Source organism: Lissotriton vulgaris, chromosome 8 (assembly GCF_964263255.1).
Source record: "Lissotriton vulgaris chromosome 8, aLisVul1.2, whole genome shotgun sequence".
In the NCBI taxonomy this organism is placed as follows: Eukaryota; Metazoa; Chordata; class Amphibia; order Caudata; family Salamandridae; genus Lissotriton; species Lissotriton vulgaris.
Genome location: NC_141696.1, coordinates 1207239997 through 1207260736, shown reverse-complemented (window position 1 = coordinate 1207260736; position 20740 = coordinate 1207239997). Strand labels below are relative to the sequence as shown.

General features: G+C 47.8%; 1 protein-coding gene across 4 annotated transcripts in view; it reads right to left on the bottom strand.

Annotated features, from left to right (window-relative positions):
* The window catches only part of SUPT20H (SPT20 homolog, SAGA complex component), a 447817-nt gene that overhangs the window by 303841 nt on the left and 123236 nt on the right, over positions 1 to 20740 (bottom strand). For all 4 annotated transcript variants that reach the window (XM_086935080.1, XM_086935082.1, XM_086935081.1 and 1 more), the window contains exon 10: positions 2951 to 3004. In XM_086935080.1, the coding sequence (XP_086791206.1) occupies positions 2951 to 3004 (54 nt within the window). The remainder of the gene's footprint in view (positions 1 to 2950; positions 3005 to 20740) is intronic.

The window sequence follows — 20740 nt, the reverse complement described above, 5'->3', positions numbered from 1 at the left end:
AGACTTAGTATAAGTATAGGAACCCAGACCTCCCTTGGGGTCAAGGAGTGACTCCCCTGTTCAAACAAGCACCAAAGAAGCATCTTGCCGATCTGCTTTTCCAGGGCTCCTGCCGGATTCTGGCGGATTTGCAACTCAGGACACGGACTTTCAGACTTCTCAGAGGCTGACACGAGGTCCCATGAAAGACGAGACCCGCAGCCCTCACGAGTGACGTGAAACCGGAACTCCTGGACACCGTGCACATTTGCAAGTGCATTAACTTCCCAAGCTTTCCCGAAGTTGAGCATTGGGCTACTTGTAGTCCAAGCCCCGAGCACCATTTGCACCCAAGATTGTGGGCATACACTCCATGAGTGTTCCGTGGGCCCGCTTCTAGCATTTCAGTTCGAGGCTCCTTCGCGATCCCTAGTCCGTCGACTGGTGGGATCCACAAAGGTAACTTCTTTTTCTTGGACTTTGCTGGTTGCTCCAGATGTGCCATGACTCCCCTCCAAAGGGAGAATCCCCCTATAACCTGGCTGGTCTGCACCAAAGCTTTCTTTGGTTTCTGCGTGGGTTGCTGTTGCCAAGGCTTGTTGGGTCCAATCCGGAAACCCACACCGCAGCACTCGACATCCTTCGTGGGACAGCTCGCATCCAGCTCCTGGTCATCCTCAACGCCTCCTGGTCATCCTCGACGCCTCATGGTCCTCGTGGCTGAAGAGTCGAGCTTCACCTCATGCACCTAACTCACCCGACATTGGTTGGCATCTTCTCATTGCCTTACTGGTCACAGGCTAGTGACCCAGACTCTGTCCCCTCTGCTTTCAGGTTCTTCAGATCTCAGATCCACCTGGACACTTTCCACTTGGTCGCCTGCAGCACTTTTCAGCAGCTTGCCATTGAAATCGACGACGAAACCCGAGAAGAAAAGACACCTATGCACCCGGTTTCCCTGGGTGAGGTAACTCAAGTACTCCAGTGCTCCCGTGGGTATTGACTCTAGAACTGCCTTGTTCTAAAGGGGTTTGCTCCAAGTCCTCGTCCAAGTGTCCTTAATCTGTAATTTTCCAAACGCGACTTTCCCCTTAGAAGTTAATGGTGATTTGCGGCTGTGTTGAGACACTACACGCGCCCCCGTGGGTCCACTGTGTCACTACCGTGGGTGGTTTCTGGTGGCCCCAGCAGTTCTACAGGCTCTAAGCCTTGTATCTATATCAGTCGTGGTTCTTATACCACTTTCTTAGTATATGGTTTGGTTTGCCCCTAGGGCTAATCATATATTGTGCTAATTTACTGGGTGCTAAATAAGTTTACTGAATGTACTTTTGCCTCTAGCCTCATAAAGAGATTAGAGGGATGTGTTCAGAATAAATACAATAGGTTATATATATATACCTGGTGTGGTTCTCCTTTCATTTGGTCATTCATGAGATTATAGACTGGTAAAACAAGCTGCTTTACATTCCTCCAAGACTTAGCTTGAAGGCTGCTCTCCACAGCTAACACTAGGATAGCTTTCTATAAAGGTTGCCTTTAAACCTACCATCAATAAGGGTCGTTTGGACTGGTGCAAGGTGCCCACTAGAATAGTGGACCGCATATGCCAGGCCAACTTCTCACAATATGCATTTGCATTTTCTGCCTTTACTATGACAAACATACAGACAGCCAAAGGAGAGATAGATGAGGATATGCACTAGGGATGTAAACACTGATTCATGCTAGGTGTACTGATTGGCTCTGATGTGATGCCACTGAAGTTCTCCAAAGCATTTTGCCCCCAATGTCTTCAACAGATAATTAAGATTGCTTAACAGAGCAATAATGTCTGCAGTGGGTTGTGGTGGCACTTTTGTGGTCTAACACTGGTAAAGAAACTAAAAAAGCATGACATTAAGGTATTAACATCAAAGTAATATTGTGGTTCAATTTTTTATGCACTCTGATGGCACGGTTATGCATTGAACACTATAGCATTAATTGGAACCACTGGAGCTCAAAATTATATTTTCCGATGGGCCTTCTGAACTACCATTAATGAGGACCTGAGGTTTCTCACACTGATGGCCTTGTTAAGAGTTTTTCAGATATGAATAATGTGAAAACACGACACACCAACTTATGGCCACTCAAGGCTGGTCTGCACATTTCTGTGAAACATACACTAATGTTTCCTGAACAGAAATAGCAGCAGAGTCTACCAGCATCACAAGCCTGGTGTACAGCTTCAATAAAGGAGCGGATTGCTAATGTGGCCATGGGAACATTTATGGGTCACATATTTAAGTGAGCAATCCTCTCAGAGTGGGGATGGGTGTGGATGATAATCATACTTTAATCCTGTTTATCAGAATCTAAACAAAATCTTGTGTTTACTTCACATGTACAGAATGGACCTTGCATTAAAACTGTACTAAAAAGATGTCCTAACTTTTAAAGAAATATCAGTTTACATGCATATAGAAATAAGTAAGGCTGATACAAAATTACAAAATGGAAAATAATGGAAGCACAACGATAACCAGCACTTCTTTACACATTCTCGAGTGAGCATTCACTTTTTGTTGAGAAGATAAAGCACTGAGCACAGTTAATGAAAGATTAAAACACGTTAGCAATGAATGCTATTTTTTTTAATAAACACTTTGTTTGAGAGGTATGAGGTTTGGCAAGGTCACTCTCAAAAAAAGGTTTTCAGAACAAAGATGTGAAATATAGTTCATTTAAATGCAACAGCATAGAGAAAGTTGTATTTGTAACGGAGTTTTGATTGAACGTCGGTTAAATATATGAGACTACTGAAGTGGAATTTACTGTGTTGCTTAGGAGTCCACGAACAACAGATCCCGGAGGGGATCTTGTACTGTTAAAGCATTTGAAGAGCTCTGACTGAGAGTTAAGGTTTGTTTAAGAATTTCAAAGAAGTACTCTCCGTCGCTGCAACACAGAAAGAGAAGGAACTTGCCTGTGTCCATTTGTGGTTGTCACTGGTTATGGAGTGCACATCAGAAACCAAAGTCTGCAAAGGAAAAAATAAGCATAGCTGTTTAATCTGCTTTTGCATTGGTAAAGCAAGGACAGTTTGTAGTTCTTAGTTTATAGAATGTCGTTTATCTGTTGTAGCATGTTCCACACAGTCACTCCTACGCCAATGATTCCTAAGGCAACAATGAGCAGCTAATAAACACCTCCTTTCGCTGTTCAAATATAACTTAAAGTGGGGCCAATGACTCATGTAGTAGTTGTCTATTTCGTGCACTACTCCTCACTTCATTACCAAGAGCCAAACAGCAGTTACAACCTACGAGTAAAAAAAGGTCACTGTAAAGGGAGTAACTGCGTCGTTGAAACAAAAGACCCCATCATTCCCGTCGTAAGGGATGATTGCAAAACAGGCAATAAACATAAGGATGACAGGGGCCTGGATACAGCAAGCAAAATGTAATGATGTACTTTTTTCTGATCAAATCCCACATATATCCTGGAACATTTAGCTGGCCTAGCGGGCAAAAACCATGTTAGGTGTTACAAACAACATGCATGGCCATCTGCCTTTCAAAATCGAATTAAGATGCCTTAACTGCACTAGTCTACTTTAAGGACCCTACCTGCTCCTTAAATTAAGTATTATTTCGGAAATTCAAGAGACTAGTCAAACATCTATGTGTATTACCTCCTTAAACGATCTGGTGTAAATTGCTGAAATCATGTGTGCTATCTGGGCATGCACTGGACTGGTTTCTGGGTAAATTAGAAACGCTTTTCGATGCACTTAGGAGTAGATAAGGATAGAGAGGAGTAGTGCATAACTAGTTTCCCAAAACACAGGTGCTATATCCCAGCACGAGGAAGGGTTAAATACACTATTAATAAGTCATGCAATGAATCTAGAGCAAAGCAAGTCTGAGATGCTCCAGGAGCGTCTTGGTATAAGGAGTCGACATTCATCATAGAAGATGTACCCTATAATTGGTCATAATCAAAATGTTTATGTATTCAACAGCGAAACTTCACACTGTGAGCGCCCAAGTGCTCGTTCATATGTCATTGTTACTAGACACTTTCTTGGGAACCAGTCCATATAGCCTTTCAAAAGGAAAGAGAAGGCAGACGGTATGCAATATGGGAAGAGCACCTGCAACAACATGTAATGTATATAAAAGTACAGCGAAGGCCTGGAAGGTTTGTGAGCAAGAAGGTTATTGAATGGACAGATTCACAGCTCCTTTCATAGAGCACAGGGCAAGCAGGAGCTAGTAGACCCAACCATAGTGGTTGATGTTTTTTACTCCTGATGTCCCGGGGGACGACTTTTGAGGAGTTCTGAATAACTGGGCCAAGTACCCCTTCAGCACTTGACTCTCAGTGATTTACGGGTCAAGCAGGCCAAGGCTTCTCGGAAAGGAAGTAGGTGTAGGATGAACAGTCTCAGAACTCAAAATACATAAAGCAATCCCCAAACAATAATTTGCTTTTTAGGTCTCGCGACCTATCAATGCGCGCAAGCGCATTGAGCGGAGCGAGAATTCAAGTGCTCAAAATACTCATGAAACCAAGGGTTTAGTTAGTGCGTTTTTCTTTGAGTTCACGTGAATCACGTGACCAAACAAGCATGCGCATCAGCCTCCCTCCCTCCCTCCTAATTGCATTTTTTCACGGCCGCACAGCACATCAAAGGGCTTCTCCCAGCGTGTGCTGTGTGGCTTCTCCACCCCTAATTATTCATGGCTGGCCGGTGGCCGGCCGTACTTTGTTTCCCTGCCGCTCTTGTCTATAATAATCCCTGCCATGGTTTCCCTATGTCTTCACTTTCAGCAGTAACAATGGTGGCTGCGCAGCTTGCCAAACCGTGAAGCCTGCTTTATGGAGGTCGCGATACAACGTTCCTTCCCATAACCCCTCATCCATCGTCCACGCTTCATAGTTCGTGAAGCACAGCCAAGCAGTCCGGCACCCCCCTAATTTATATCTCACATCAAATCCCCCAGGACCCCCTCCCCCGCTCCTGATCATCTTAGGCCCTCACCAACCCCCCGTCATCCACATCCTCGCGTTGCAGCTCTCTCGTCCCGGGCTGCTCGCCCTCTCCTTCGGTCCTTGCAGACCCCCTTACTGTCCGCCACATCCCCTCACCCCGACCACCACAGAACTCCGCCGTTTATTCATGGACCCTTCAAAACACCAGATGCCACTGCCCTATGACCCTAGGAAACTACCCAGATCCCCCTCTAACTACACAGACTCAGTCATAACCCTTCCCCTCAGCCCTCGCTCACCCCCGCCAGACCTCCAGCTCACGGCGCCCCCCCTGCAGACTCCAGCAGTATCTTAAAACCCCCCTCCGCGCATGAACCGAGACCCGATGAGGCTCCGCTCCAGCCTGCCCTCTTACATCCGCCTCCTCTCCCCCTCAGCCCTTGGCGCGCTTCAGGCGCTACAAAAATGTTTAACCTAGATATCTTCTCAGAACCCATCAGATCGTTTCAGATCCACTCAGCTCCTCCATACTCCCCCTGTCCGCTCTCTTACAGACTCCTCAGGATAAGATGGTGGACCCTCAGGGGATAAAAGACTTGCTCTTTGCTGTGCCAGTCTGTTCCTGCCCTGCCTTGTATTTTAAGGTGCATTCCCGTGATTTTGCGTGCAAGTTTGTATTTATGTATGTATGTATGTATGTATAGGCATTTATATAGCGCACTACTTACCCGTAGGGTCCCAAGGCGCTTCGACCGCTGCGAAACCCTTCCTGGCTTCCCTGAGAGATGGTCCCTTAATGGGTATCTCCAGGGTGAGACCAGGCATCCCCGGCGGTCTGGTGGGGCCGTTAGTGAAGATGAGGCAAGCTAATGCCCAGAGTTGCCGAGTGTGATCGCTGATCAGAGTGGGCACCGAGGCGAGAGAATTATCGAGTCCGCTGACCCTGGTCCAGAAACCTGCCGCACCAGGAATGGAACCCTGGTCCCGGGCCGCAGGCTCACCCAATTGTAAACATGTGAATCATTTTAATATTTGGGCTGTTCATCTCTCAGTGTGTGCCCCGCGAAAGACAGGAATTGTGGAAAGGTCAGGTTCAATAGAGGGGCACAGTTCTCATACTTCCATCTGGACTCTAGGCCCCTCAGTTTCTCCATGGTACAGACAGGCCACCACAGCAGACACTCAGGGAAATGCCTGCATTTTAAATCCATTTCAAGATCTGAGGTGCCGGTTCCTGGAGCTGCAAAAGGTCAGGAGAGGGAAGCGAGTATGAAGAGCGTGCCCCTCCCCCGAACACTCCATTTCCCCCCCCCAGTCAATCCAGCTCTCAGCTGGGGATGCTATTACAAATGACAATTTACCAGTGGTCATAAATGCATCACACCACACTGACCCAGCACGATATCAAAGGCGGTATTAAGTAGGATTGCGCGGCTGGGGGCGGAGACCGGGGCATGCTTTTGAACTCTTACTTCCGGAGTCCATCAAAAAGCTCTGTATGATGACTACCTAAAGCCATCGTCACCTAAAGATGAATATGTGAAAGACAGACAGCTCACAGCTGTCCAACAACCACAGACGCCCCTGCCCCTCCCACAGTCAACAAATACCAAAGCACCACAATGGAGAGTAAAAACGAGGTGTGTGGCTCAAATACACAATCTGCATTGCATAAGAGTGCACACATTGCACAATTCTGCATGCTTTTCTGGAGGGATAACCCCTTCTCCAAAAACAGGCGCGTAGACAAGATGCGGGCATGCACCTTTTAGCTGACAAACACAAATGTTATAATTCTGGGCTTAATTGAAAGTGTATTTTCTTTTAGTAGATGACAGTGCGTTAATGTGTACAAGCATTGGCAAAGTCAAGATGCCTCGCCTAAGCGATATTGTATGGCAGCACTGGCTACTGTGCATCAAGGCTGAAAAAAAAAAAAACAGACCTATGACTCAGTCAATGGTTGGCCGCATCATGGCAATTTTTGTCTTTTATTTAATTAGCATTTTTTTCTGGTGAAACAGGTTAGATACAAGTCCAAGAGTACCATAGAGCTATGCAAAGCGCAGTATTACGAAAGCTTGCTCTGTGATGTCATGCACAATTCGATTTTAGATGGTTCATATTTACATAATCAATATGATCCATACAGGCGCCAAGGACGTAAACCACGCGGTAGAAGGACGCGTGATTTATACCTGTCACTTGAACCCGAATCGGCATTACTGGATCATAAAACACGTTCTACTAGCATATTTTTTAAAATTATTATATGTCATAAAATTACATATGAAATAAGTGTGGATTTCTACAGAAAACATTAGTTAAAATTATTTTTTTCACAGAGTTATGCGCGTTTTACCGCTCTTGCATATTTATATATTCGTGTAGCGCTCAGTGTCGCGTGAAGCAGCTTCTGTGCTCTGTGTGGCTGGTGATGTCCTGTTTGTGAAGAGCAGCCTATGGCGCTCGCGCAGCCTCCCCCTGCTGAGTGAGAGAGTTTCCGTTAATTGTGTATTTTGAAACCACTGTGTGAAGACCAGCCAAAGATGTCAAATAGATTTGCTTCTATAATATGATGACGTAGATGGTAGCATAGGTAGGATAAGTGCCCGGTGCACTAGAGCAACATTCACTGTTCGGATTTTTAACTTGAAGCCCATACATGCCACTTGTCGAGGCAACACGTCTGCCCTAAAACGGAATGCGAGGTCATGTCAGGCGATCATGTCACGATATGGCATGTTGTACGGGAAAAGTTTACTATGCCGCCCTGTAATGTCACTTCAGGTTATGGTATACTAAGCTGTTTCGTGACGTGTTAATCGGTCTGGCGAGGGGCCAATTCCTCCCTCAGTTAGGAGTGGGCACAATCTTCTAGGAAGCTTTAAGACAGTTTCTATACATTGCGGGACGCCTATACAAGGGAAGCTATCTCTTCAGCCAAATTATTCAGATGATTTTAGGGACAGTGTAAGACTGACCACAGTCAAACTACCTCCCCTGCGAGACTGCTGCTGTTCCCCACCCCGGATTACACACCATTGGCCATTCTCGCCATACTCCATTCTCGCCATACTCCATTCTCGCCATACTCCAGCTCCTATAAAATCAGGCCAGGGTGAAATTCTGATCACACCACTGAAGTTAGCCAAATTCCCATTACTTGATTTGGTGTACTTTTTTAAGTAACACAGCACCTCATATGGATAGATTGAAACCCTTAGGATGGTATTACTTGACATATTTGTCCACAGGCTCGTTCGCTTAAAAAATATCCCCTTAGACACTGTTAAGCAGAATGTTGCAATGTAGTCCGGGCCATTACTACAGTTTCTGTGTTAAATATTAAGGGACACCACCACATCACTCAGCAACACCACCACATCACTCAGCAACACCACCACACCACCACTCAGGGACATCACCACACCACTCAGGGACACCACCACATCACTCAGGGACACCACCACATCACTCAGGGACACCACCACATCATCACTCAGGGACACCACCACATCATCACTCAGGGACACCACCACATCACCACTCAGGGACACCACCACACCACTCAGGGACACCGCCACAGCACTGTGGGACACCGCCACAGCACTGTGGGACACCACCACAGCCCTCAGGGACACCACCACAGCCCTCAGGGACACCACCACAGCCCTCAGGGACACCACCACAGCCCTCAGGGACACCACCACAGCACTCAGGGAGACCACCACATCACTCAGGGACACCACCACATCACTCAGGGACACCACCACACCACTCAGGGACACCACCACATCACTCAGGGACACCACCACATCACTCAGGGACACCACCACATCACTCTGGGACACCACCACATCACTCTGGGACACCACCACATCACTCTGGGACACCACCACATCACTCACGGACACCACCACATCACTCACGGACACCACCACATCACTCACGGACACCACCAAATCACTCACGGACACCACCACATCACTCACGGACACCACCACATCACTCTGGGACACCACCACATCACTCTGGGACACCACCACATCACTCTGGGACACCACCACATCACTCTGGGACACCACCACATCACTCTTTGACACCACCACATCACTCTGGGACTCCACCACATCACTCTAATACACCACCACATCACTCTAATACACCACCACATCACTCAGCACCATAACAGCACTGTCCTTGCTGGCTAACAACAAGCATTCCCATAGCCAATAGGACTCGCATTAGGAAAGTGTAAGCTATTGGCTTTGTAAATAACAATGCTATTAATTTATATATTTTCAATGCCAACACATATAAAAACAAGCACTGGCGTTGCCAATAGGTCTCGCAGTAGGAAAGTTGGAGCTATTACAATTGCAAATAACAATGCCTTTTATTTTTGTTTTCATTTTAAAAACATAAAGGGCTTTGTCATTTACAAAACCAATAGCTCCAACTTTCCTACTGCGAGACCTATTGTGCACTGCACAGTGTGGGTGAAAGTGGCACTGCGTGTGTGTGAGTGGCTTTGAGTGAGTTGCGTTGCGTGGGTGAGTGGCGTTGCATGTGTGAGTGGCGTTGCGTGTGTGAGTTGCGTTGCGTGGGTGAGTTGCGTTGCGTGGGTGAGTTGCGTTGCATGGGTGAGTGGCGTTGCATGGGTGAGAGTGGCGTTGTGTGTGTGAGAGTGGCGTTGTGTGTCTGAAAGTGGCACTGCGTGGGTAAAAGTGGCACTGTGTGGGTGAGTGGCGTTTCGTGGGTGAGTGGCGTTGCGTGGGTGAGTGGCGTTGCGTGGGTGAGTGGCGTTGCGTGGGTGAGTGGCGTTGTGGCGTTGCGTGGGTGAGTGGCGTTGCGTGGGTGAGCGGCGTTGCGTGGGTGAGCGGCGTTGCGTGGGTGAGCGGCGTTGCGTGGGTGAGCGGCGTTGGGTGGGTGAGCGGCGTTGCATGGATGAGCGGCGTTGCATGGATGAGCGGCGTTGCGTGGATGAGCGGCGTTGCGTGGATGAGCGGCGTTGCGTGGATGAGCGGCGTTGCGTGGATGAGCGGCGTTGCGTGGATGAGTGGCGTTGCGTGGATGAGTGGCGTTGCGTGGATGAGTGGCGTTGCGTGGATGAGTGGCGTTGCGTGGATGAGTGGGGTTGCGTGGATGAGTGGAGTTGCGTGGATGAGTTGTGTTGCGTGGATGAGTGGGGTTGCGTGGATGAGTTGTGTTGCGTGTGTGAGTGGTGTTGCGTGTGAGTGAATGTGATGCATATCCTATTAGTCACTTCATCGTTGTACACTGTAACTTTTAACGCCTAATAATAAGTAGATACAACTAACAACTACTGTTTTGCTGTAAAACACCATAAAAATATATTAAAAAAATAAAAATAAATATAAAACTAACAAGGGCTGCATTGCTAGCCCGTTTGCGAGGCAGTCGTCTTTCCTCTCTTTGCGAGCTTGCCCTTCCGGTTCATTGTGCCCTTGGTGGGGGGGGGGGGGGGGCGGGGGGGAGGGGGGGGGGCGGGGAGGGGCGGCGCTGTCCGCGCGGGAGACGGAACCTGAAAGCCACCGAGACAGCAGCGCTATAATGTTTCATAAAAGAAGGCCACATGAATCACCCCTGGTGAGCTGGAGTGGGAACGGGATGAGGTCAGCGCACAACAGGCCTTTTAACTTTGAACATTGAACCTCGAATTGTATCCGTGCAAAAGCAAGTCTGCCAGAACGTGCAGCTGTGACTGTGTCCCTTTATCTTTTGTTTTTGAGGAGGTTCTCAGATGTTTGGTTTAAAGAGTTTCTTTCTGAACGTTGTTATGTTGGACTACATGTGAATGGGAGGCGAAGTACAATGGTGTGCAATCATTTATTAAAAAATATCGCAAGTAAGAATTTTGCTTTTGTGTAGGGCGAAGGTAATGTCATATGGCATTGTTTGAATAGCACAGAATGAAAACAAGGCTGTGTTTGCGGGGAGAGAGAGGGGAGGTGCTGGTGTGGGAGGAGTGCTGATAGGGCAAGGCTGTGTTTGCGAAGCAAAGAAAATGGAAGTAAACCAGACGGCAAAAATATGTTAAATGTTTAAATGGTGAATTGTAAACATTTGGATATGTCCACATTTCTGTGGAAACAAGAGCGCCCCGTTGTTTCTACATGCAGAGTCTTGCCATGCATGCCTGTCACGTAGTCCTGGAGCTAAAAAAACACGCACCTACCACGCACACCTCTTTATTGTATAGAAAAGAAAATGGCGTATTGCAAGCAATCACTGGAAATACAATGCCTTGATGTTTCTGTTTCCAATGTCTTCCTCATCTCGCACATATTGCAAACGCGCACAATCGGGAATATTTATGCAAATGCATCTGCATACTTTTATATAGTAAATGCGTACGTCTTGGAGGGAGTGGGGTGTAGGAGGGAGTGGGGTGTAGGAGAGAGTGGACAACAGATATACATTGATGGACGACATATATACATTGAGGATATGCAGGGTGAGAGAAGGGAGCAGGAGAAAGAAAATATAGAGAAAGAGAATGCGAGGCAAGAAAGGAGACAGCTAGAGAAGGGTAGAAGGGAAAAGTAACAAGAGTAGGGTTGCGAAGGAAAGAGCATGGAGAAGGAAAGTCAGGAGGCAAGAGAGGGAGGGAAATGAAGAAAGAGTGGGAAAAGAAAGAGATGAGGCGCGAGAAAGAGGGATAAACTCAAGAAAAAACGTGGGAGTGCGAGAGATAGCGAGGACAACCAGAGAGGTCGTGGGAGTCGATGGAGAAACTGAAAGTGAATGAGCGAGAGAAGCGCAGAATCACCGAGAAAATAGAAAATGGTAGAGGGCAGACCGCCAGCCAGTCAGCTCGGATGCCTCTTCAGAAGGTAGCTTGGGAGTTCTGCGTGCGAATTTCAAGGGATTTCCCCTTCATAAGCAAAGAAAATGGAAGTAAACCAGACGGCAAGGCTGTGTTTGCGGGGAGAGAGAGGGGAGGTGCTGGTGTGGCAGGGGGGAGGTGCTGGTGTGGGAGGAGTGCTGATAGGGCAAGGCTGTGTTTGCGAAGCAAATAAAATAGAAGTAAACCAGACGGCAAGGCTGTGTTTGCGGGGAGAGAGAGGGGAGGTGCTGGTGTGGGAGGGGGGAGGTGCTGGTGTGGGAGGAGTGCTGCTAGGGCAAGGCTGTGATTGCGGGGAGAGAGAGGGGAGGTGCTGGTGTGGGAGGGGGGAGGTGCTGGTGTGGGAGGAGTGCTGCTAGGGGAGGAGAAGCCCTGGCCGTGAATGCGCGTGCATGTTTACGTGAACTGCAAGAAAACCGCGGGGCTGAAAGCCCTTGGTTTGAAGAGCATTTTGCCGACTTGAATTCTCCCCATTTCCCATTCCTGCGGAATGGTAAAGGCGAGACCTAAAATAATTGTCATTTACATTACCAATAGCTCACACTTTCCTAATGCGAGACCTATTGGCTACGCCAGTGCTTGTATAAAAAAGGGTAGTACTTGTATACTAATACAACAGCAAAATGAAGCATAGCATATATATAATACACAAAGTCTTCAAGACAGGCCCACAAGCATTTCCTGGGTCACCTTCTAAAGTTCAACCTCCCACTCTAAAATCTGCTGTTATTCCCATTACACGAGGTGCCATTAAAGCTAGGTACTGCTAGAAAGTTCATGTCTTAAAAGATCAACAATGGCTTTTGCCCAGCACTATAGTACGTAAATCAGAGCAACTTCACTCTAAGGCCCGGCGGTCTCATAGTCTGACACTCGCCAAGAGTGTCAGGACGGGGAGCAAAGAGCAGAGATATGGATCTAGGTGTCAGTTCTGGAGGCGTTCACGATGCTCCACTGGTCACAAGGTAGGTCTTCTGTGGGTCCAGGCCCTCTCCTTCACGGCTGCACACTGCCTCATAGCGACATCCCTTTCACTTCACAATGTGCCCCTTCTGGCTTGACGGAGGTCATGAATAGCAGCACACAGGGCGACAGGCTCTTCCGGTCAGAATACTGCACAGGGCGACAGCCCTCATCACAGCCTGGCACCAGGGGCGATGACCCTTATTCTTCACTGTGAGCCCCAACTGGCTTACCAGGGTCGCTCCAGTGCACACAGCATTATCGGTGCAGTGGGCTCGAAGGACCTGAATCCCATACCGTGCTCCAGGGATCCACACTGCATGATCCCCACTCCCTCCAGGTGATCTCCTTACCCTAACAGGATCCTATGGTCTCAGGTCAGTCCGAATCTGGTGCTCCGGGCGAGCTTTCTTGATTCTTCTCGAAGGTGTCTGCTCACTGAGCATGGAGGACTGGCAAACACTTAGTCGCTAGGCCGTGTCACGATTGGCAGAACTCGGACTGAGCAGCTCCATGCGGATGTACAGCTTCAGTTTGACAGTTTGGTAGTCTGAAATGCCCCTTTTTTTAGGTCGAGGACTGCGTCGCACTGCGTAAGCAGTGGGCGGAGCTCCGAGATTTTATGTTTCTTAGTAGGGGGCTTGAACCCGCCTCTCTTGTTCATTGGCTTGCTTCCTAAACTGAGGCCAGCCAATGGGGGAGAGGGTCGTCCCTCGGTTCAAGCCCAGTCTTTTTCGGATTCGGGGGCGTTTTTTTAAGCTTCTTTCTGGTTTTCTTTCTCTGCTCTTCCCATTGGCTGGAATTTCACCTTCCAGCCAATGGGAAGAGGAGAGGACGAAAACCACACCCCCGAATCTGAAAATAACGCTGGTTTCTCCGAGGCATTCTTGCTTTGCCTCGGAGAAACGTGGTGGCGCTTATTAAGCCTTCCGTGGCTTCTTTATTTTATTATTTTGCAGCACATTGGCTCGTTGGAGCAAGCAGACCGCAGAAACATCTGTCCAGAGCGTGCCTCCGGTCAGTGGAATGTCAGGCTACACGCCATGGACGCACACACGGAAGCAACACGGGATGACGGCGCTGCCTGCTGCTTACATGCGAGGTAAACTGATTACACGAGAGGTAAAGTGCCCTGGCGCGTAGCTGGAAAGTGCAGACAGAGAAGGGAACATGGTGCGGGGGGCGCTGAACAAAGAATGGAGTGACTGCAGTGAAAGGGGCTGAAAAGAGGGAAACTAATAATACAAGGACGACTGATCCAAATAATAAGAGGAACAGGTAATCAAACTTGCAAGCAAATAGAGGACACAAGAGCAAGGTAGATGGATAAAGGACATTAAAGATGGATTAAAAAAAAGAGTCGGCGAGTGGAAAACTTCAGAAAGGAACGGGAGAGTCGTACAAGTTAACGGCAGAAGTTCATATGTGCAGTCGTGAAGCGTCACATGGTGGAGAGGCGAGGAGGGAAGGGGATCCCCACAGGCCGAGAAAAGTCAGGCTGAGTCATAGGGAAAATGTGTATAGAAAAGAGGCAACTAAAGTGTGGGGGGTCACACGGGTGGTGAGGAGTTGGGTGAAGTCAGGACGAGGAGCGATGCACCATGGAGTACCAGAGAGGCCCGTGTGCCGTGAGAAGCGTTGCCATGGGGACTGGCTCAGCAGCCCGAGCCTTATCTAATACAAGTAACGTAAATGGGCAGTCGAACATTTATTACAATTCAGATTCCCCACAATGCTTATGCTGTTATCTTTATTAAGGGTGGTGTGGAGTGCAAGAAACAATGGATTTAGGCCCAGATCTCTGTACTGGGGTGAATGTATGACATTGTTCTGCATTCTGTCCATCAACTGTGGTTTTTAGGTCGCGCGACCTATCGATGTGCGCAAGCGCATCGAGCGGAGCGAGAATTCAAGTGGCGAAAATCATCGTCAAACCAAGGGCTTTCAGCCCCGCGGTTTTCATGAAGTTCACGTGAATCACGTGAGCAAACAAGCACGCGCATTCAGGGCCAGCCCAGCACATCAAAGGGCTTCTCCTCCCCTAATTATTCATGGCCGGCCGCAGGCCGGCTGTACTTTGTTTCCCGAAAGGGCTTCTCCTCCCCTAATTAGGGGAGGAGAAGCCCTTTGATGTGCTTCACACCGTGTCGCATTTCTCCTCCCCCCTTCCCTTCTCTGCCTTCCCTCCGTCTTGTCACCACATGCTTTCAAGTCCGGCCTTTCACCATTCCGTGGTTGATAAACGGTCTGCCACTGAGCTAGCTGGCCTTCTCTGCCTTCCCCTCGGTCTTGTCACCACATGCTTTCAAGTCCGGCCTTTCACCATTCCGTGGTTGATAAACTGTCTGCCACTGAGCTAGCTGGGTAAGAATGCCTGTTTTCCTAGCGCCTGGAGGCATTTCCGTTTGTGGTGAGCAAGGCTGTAATGTTTGTATATGGTAATATCGGCCATGTTCAGTGTTTGTAATACATTCAGACGAGAGTACGGGTGCTTGTAAATTCTAAAACCATTTTGTAACCTGGCGGCTGCAACAGTGACAGTATACGAGTGCTGACACTTCTCAGACGGATTGCAATAAATGTACATGAAAAATTAAAGTACTGGTTAAACTCAAGAGCTCGTGAGTTTTTTCCCTCCGTCTTGTCACCACATGCTTTCAAGTCCAGCCTTTCACCATTCCGTGGTTGATAAACTGTCTGCCACTGAGCTAGCTGGGTAAGAATGCCTGATTTCCTAGCGCCTGGAGGCATTTCCGTTTGTGGTGAGCAAGGCTGTAATGTTTGTATATGGTAATATCGGCCATGTTCAGTGTTTGTAATACATTCAGACGAGAGTACGGGTGCTTGTAAATTCTAAAACCATTTTGTAACCCGGCGGCTGCAACAGTGACAGTATACGAGTGCTGACACTTCTCAGCCGGATTGCAATAAATGTACATGAAAAATTAAAGTACTGGTTAAACTCAAGAGTTCGTGAGTTTTTTTAAACAAAGAAAGGCTCTTCTGCGCGGCTTTTAACAGGATGTCTGGGTCGAGGCACTGTTACTCAGTAGAGTAGCGACGTTGCTGATTTGCAAGCACTGGCACTTCAAGGACATGTTTCACTAACTTATATATGGAAATACCTGAATTTCGCTGCCGCGCTACGTCCATATTAGTGACAAACTGGAAGCACCATTTCTCAGTGGGTCTTGAGTACTGTTAATACATAGCACTGACGCTTCTCGGCTGATTGGCCGTACTGATAATCAGGACCACTGGAATTATGCGGCAGGAGAGGAGCAGGTTTTGGTAAACAATGCAGCAAGAAAGGGCAAATTATCTAGCATAATGCGGCACATTTTTTAATAGTTTGATTTAATTATTTTGCCTCTTTTTAAACTTGGTAACACTGTTTTGTCTGTACATTAGTTGCACTTCTTCTGTACCAATTCAATACCCATACATAGCACTAAGCAACAGAAAGCTGACCATTCCAGCTTTGCCAAGGGTCTTCCTCTGCGCTGCAACACGTGGCACTGCATTTTTAGTAACGTTTAAACCGTTAGAGGTTAAATCGACATTTTGTACGGGGCTAAAATCTTCACATTATGTGGCACATAGTGGACTATGTGGCAAATGTGGTAAATCTATAATTATGTGAAAAACGAAATCGCATAATTCCAGTGCCCTGCTGGTAATATATGTGCTCTGGCACTTTTCAGTTAGTTAGCAGTACTAATAATGTACTAGCACTAGTACTTTTCAGTTGGGTAGAAGAACTGCTAATATACAAACACTGCCACTTCTCAGCTGGTAAGCAGTACTGATAATATACGAGCATTGGCACTTTACAGTTAGTTGGCAGTACTGCTAATACACCAGCACTGGCGCTTTCTAAGTTGTTGGCAATACTCATAATTTAAAATCAGTGGTGTTTCTCGACATGTTTGGATACTGGTAATATACGAGCACAAGCACTTCTGGGCTGGTGTGCATACTGATAACATGCGAGCACAAGCATTTCTAGGCTGGTGTGCATACTGATAACATGCGAGCACTTCAGGCTGGTGTGAATACTGATAACATGCTAGCGTGAGAACTTCTAGGCTGGTGTGAATACTGGTAACATGCGAGCACGAGCACTTCTAGGCTGGTGTGCCTACTGATAACATGCGAGCACCGCACTTCTAGGCTAGAGTGAATACTGGTAATATGCAAGCACTTCTATGCTGGGTTATAATGCTGAAAATATACAAGCACTGATATGCGCTGGGTTGTAGAAAAGGACACTGGCACTTCTTGACTGAGTTGTAAAACTGGTAGTACACGAGCACTGGTACTTCGCAAAGGGTTAGGATACTGGAAACATGCCAGCACAAGCTTTTCTAGGCTAGAATGAATACTGGCAATATGCATGCACAAGCACTTCTAGGCTGGTGTGCTGGAAACATGCCAGCACAAGCTTTTCTAGGCTAGAATGAATACTGGCAATATGCATGCACAAGCACTTCTAGGCTGGTGTGAGTACTGATAACATGCTAGCACAAGCACTTCTAGGCTGGTGTGAGTACTGATAACATGCTAGCACAAGCACTTCTAGGCTGGTGTGAATACTGGTAATATGCGAGCACTTCTAGGCTAGAGTGTATACTAGTAACATACAAGCACCTCAACCACGCAACGCCACTCAACCACGCAACGCCACTCACCCACGCAACCCCACTCACACATGCAATGCCACTCAACGTCACTCAACGCAACGTCACTCAACAACCCAACGCAAATCAACAACGCAACATCACTCACACACGCAACGCCACTCACACACGCAACACCACTCACACACGCAACGCCACTCACACACGCAACGCCACTCACACACGCAACGCCACACACACACGCAACGCCACACACACACGCAATGCCACTCACACACGCAACGCCACTCACACACGCAACGCCACTCACACACGCAACGCCACTCACACACGCAACGCCACTCACACAGGCAACGCCACTCACATAGGCAACGCCACTCACACAGGCAACGCCACTCACACAGGCAACGCCACTCACACACACAACGCCACTCACACACACAACGCCACTCACATACACAACGCCACTCACACACGAAACACCACTCACGTTGCCAATAGGTCTCGCAGTACGAAAGTTGGAGCCATTACAATTGCAAATAATAATGCCTTTTATTTTGGTTATCATTTTAAATACATAAAGGGCTTTGTCATTTACAAAACCAATAGCTCCAACTTTCCTACTGCGAGACCTATTGGCAACGCCAGTGCTTGTTGCATTTGTCACCCCGAGTGGGATGGGTATGCTCAGACGTGAGTCCCATGCTCTCCACACCACTGGATTCAAGCAAGCCGGGCTGAAGACGGCTGGAATGCCAGAAACCGGTCCTCGGAAGCTTGTTTCCGGTCCAGGGAAGGCATGGCTTGGCAGTTCGGGCTGGACTGTTCCCATGAGGCACAGGGTCAGACTGATTTGCATATGGCCATGTCTGAACTGGGGTGGTGTGGAGTACAAAAAACAATGGATTTAGGCCCAGGTCTCTGTACTGGGGTGAATGTATGACATTGTTCTACATTCTGTCAATCAACTGTGGTTTTTGCATTTGTCACCCGAGTGGGATGGGTATGCTCAGACGTGAGTCCCATGCTCTCCACACCACTGGATTCAAGCTGAAGATGGCTGGAATGCCAGAAACCTTTCCTCGGAAGCTTGTTTCCGGTCCAGGGAAGGCATGGCTTGGCAGTTCGGGCTGGACTGTTCCCATGAGGTACAGGGTCAGACTGATTTGCATATGGCCATGTCTGAACTGGGGTGGTGTGTTGTGCAAAAAACAATGGATTTAGGCCCAGATCTCTGTACTGGGTGAATGTATGACTTTGTTCTGCATTCTGTCCATCAACCGTGGTTTTTGCAGTTATCTTTATTAAAGGTATGGCAGGGCATGCTCTCTCGCGCCTACCCGCCTTATGGCCCCAGGGGTTGTGTGTCGGTAGGGGGGGTACTGCAGGGGAAGCTTACACCATGAGGGGGCTGCTTTTCTCTTCGAGCCCGATCCCAAAACCGGCGATGCAATGAAACCCTTCCGCCTTTGCAAAGGCCGAGCACCCCCCGGTGAGCCACGGAACCTCCCTGTCCAGCCGCTGCTGTTGTGAATGTATCTAGGACCCTAATTAAATATTCCCGATTCATGCCCTTATATGGGTATAATAAATCATGTCCTTATAAAGGCATAAGTCTCATATCCATATTTAGTCATAGCCCATGCAGTCCAAATACGGCAAGGCTACTTCCCTAGACTCCTAGAAAGTACAACGCTTTCTTTAAACAAAACAAACCTCCAGCAGCCCGGGAATCCCCCTGCTTCTGTTTTGATTTGTCCTATAACTCCTGAGAGTCCTGAAAGAACTGCCAGTTCTTAGTGACAGCTCTTAGTGACGTCTTATGTCCAACCTTACGTCAAACTCTGCACCTTCCAGGTATAAATATACCAGCATTTGCCTTAAGCAAACACACGGTGGTTTGGAGCAGAGCGGCTATCTACTTATCCAAAGCCCAGCTGATGCGAGTGCCGAAGGAAGCCGTCCCTCCCATTTGACGCACTGAGAAAGACACTGTCTTTTTCTCCTGCCAAGAAAATCCAGCACCAGTGTTTCCAGTCACCCTTGCGGGTTACTGTGAGATCGAGTCCTCCTTCATTCTAAAACCAAGGTACGGAGCTGATTAGATTCTTAGAGAATTCTTGAGTCAGATTCTTGGCAAAACTAACTTAACTTAAAACTCCCTTACTCCTTCCCACGCACTAGGCTTAGGTTAGGTACACTGGGGTAGGCGTATTTAGAAACATCGGTTGAGTATGTTTAGTCAACTTTTATCATTGTATGTAATTGTATATATTTTATCCATTTTAAGTATCATATGGCTCAGAAACCATATCAATGCTTTTACAGTATTATTTTAGAAAACTCCTTTTACTGTACGCACTTTACTTTATGACAAGTATTGCAATTGTGGCAATTCACTTCTCTTGCATGAGAAAGAAGACTGCTCAATAAATAACACCTTTTATTGAAAACGCCTGTCTCTCTATTTCTCTGCACTCTGGTGAAACTAAGTATGCACAAGTGACTGAGTGAAATAACTATCTATTGTTTTCACACGACTCTGGAGATATACTCCTTATTCTGGGGGAGCAAACTTGTCATGTTTATGCAGTTGTCAGAAGCTCATCCCTTCATGTCTAATCAGAGAAGTTAACTCCTCCCTGTTCATACGAGAAAGTTTCTAGTGACCTCTGAGCTAGCTGGCATACCTAATTAAGTCTAACATGTTCAGTAGAGACCTAGTCGACCTCAGTCCTACGTCTAAACTGCAGTTAATGTTATTCCAATGCGCAGAGCCTATTGGGAATATACGAACTACACTACACTGCCATGGCAACCGGCTAGAGCTGTCCGAGCATTCCTCCAATGCACAAATGGGCAGTCGGACCGCGTGTCCCCCCACGGCTACAAATCTTGTAGCAGCACATTGCACGAATAAAACCCCGCTTTTCTGGGACAAAATCACAGGAACCTGAAAGCCGGGGCTCGAACCAGGTGCCCAACTCCAAAGTCTGCAGCACTGGCTGTAAAGCCACAACCTCTCCTCCCTCACGCCAGCCAAGGCAGCGTCCGGATGCATGGTAAGCTGCTTTGCCCACGGGCACACCTCTTTAATTGAATTAGGAGCGGGGGAGTCGAACTGTCGCGCTTCCCCACCCGAATCAGGGCGATCTCCTTACCAGTGTTTGCTACTACGGGCGGAGTTGTGAGGGTGGGAGGCTTCAGCTGAGCACAGCGCCATGTAGATGAGGGAGCACCCCTCCCTTGCCTCGCGCACACCGAAAAGGCTAGGTCCTATAGCTCCTGCTGTTTTCCAGCCTAG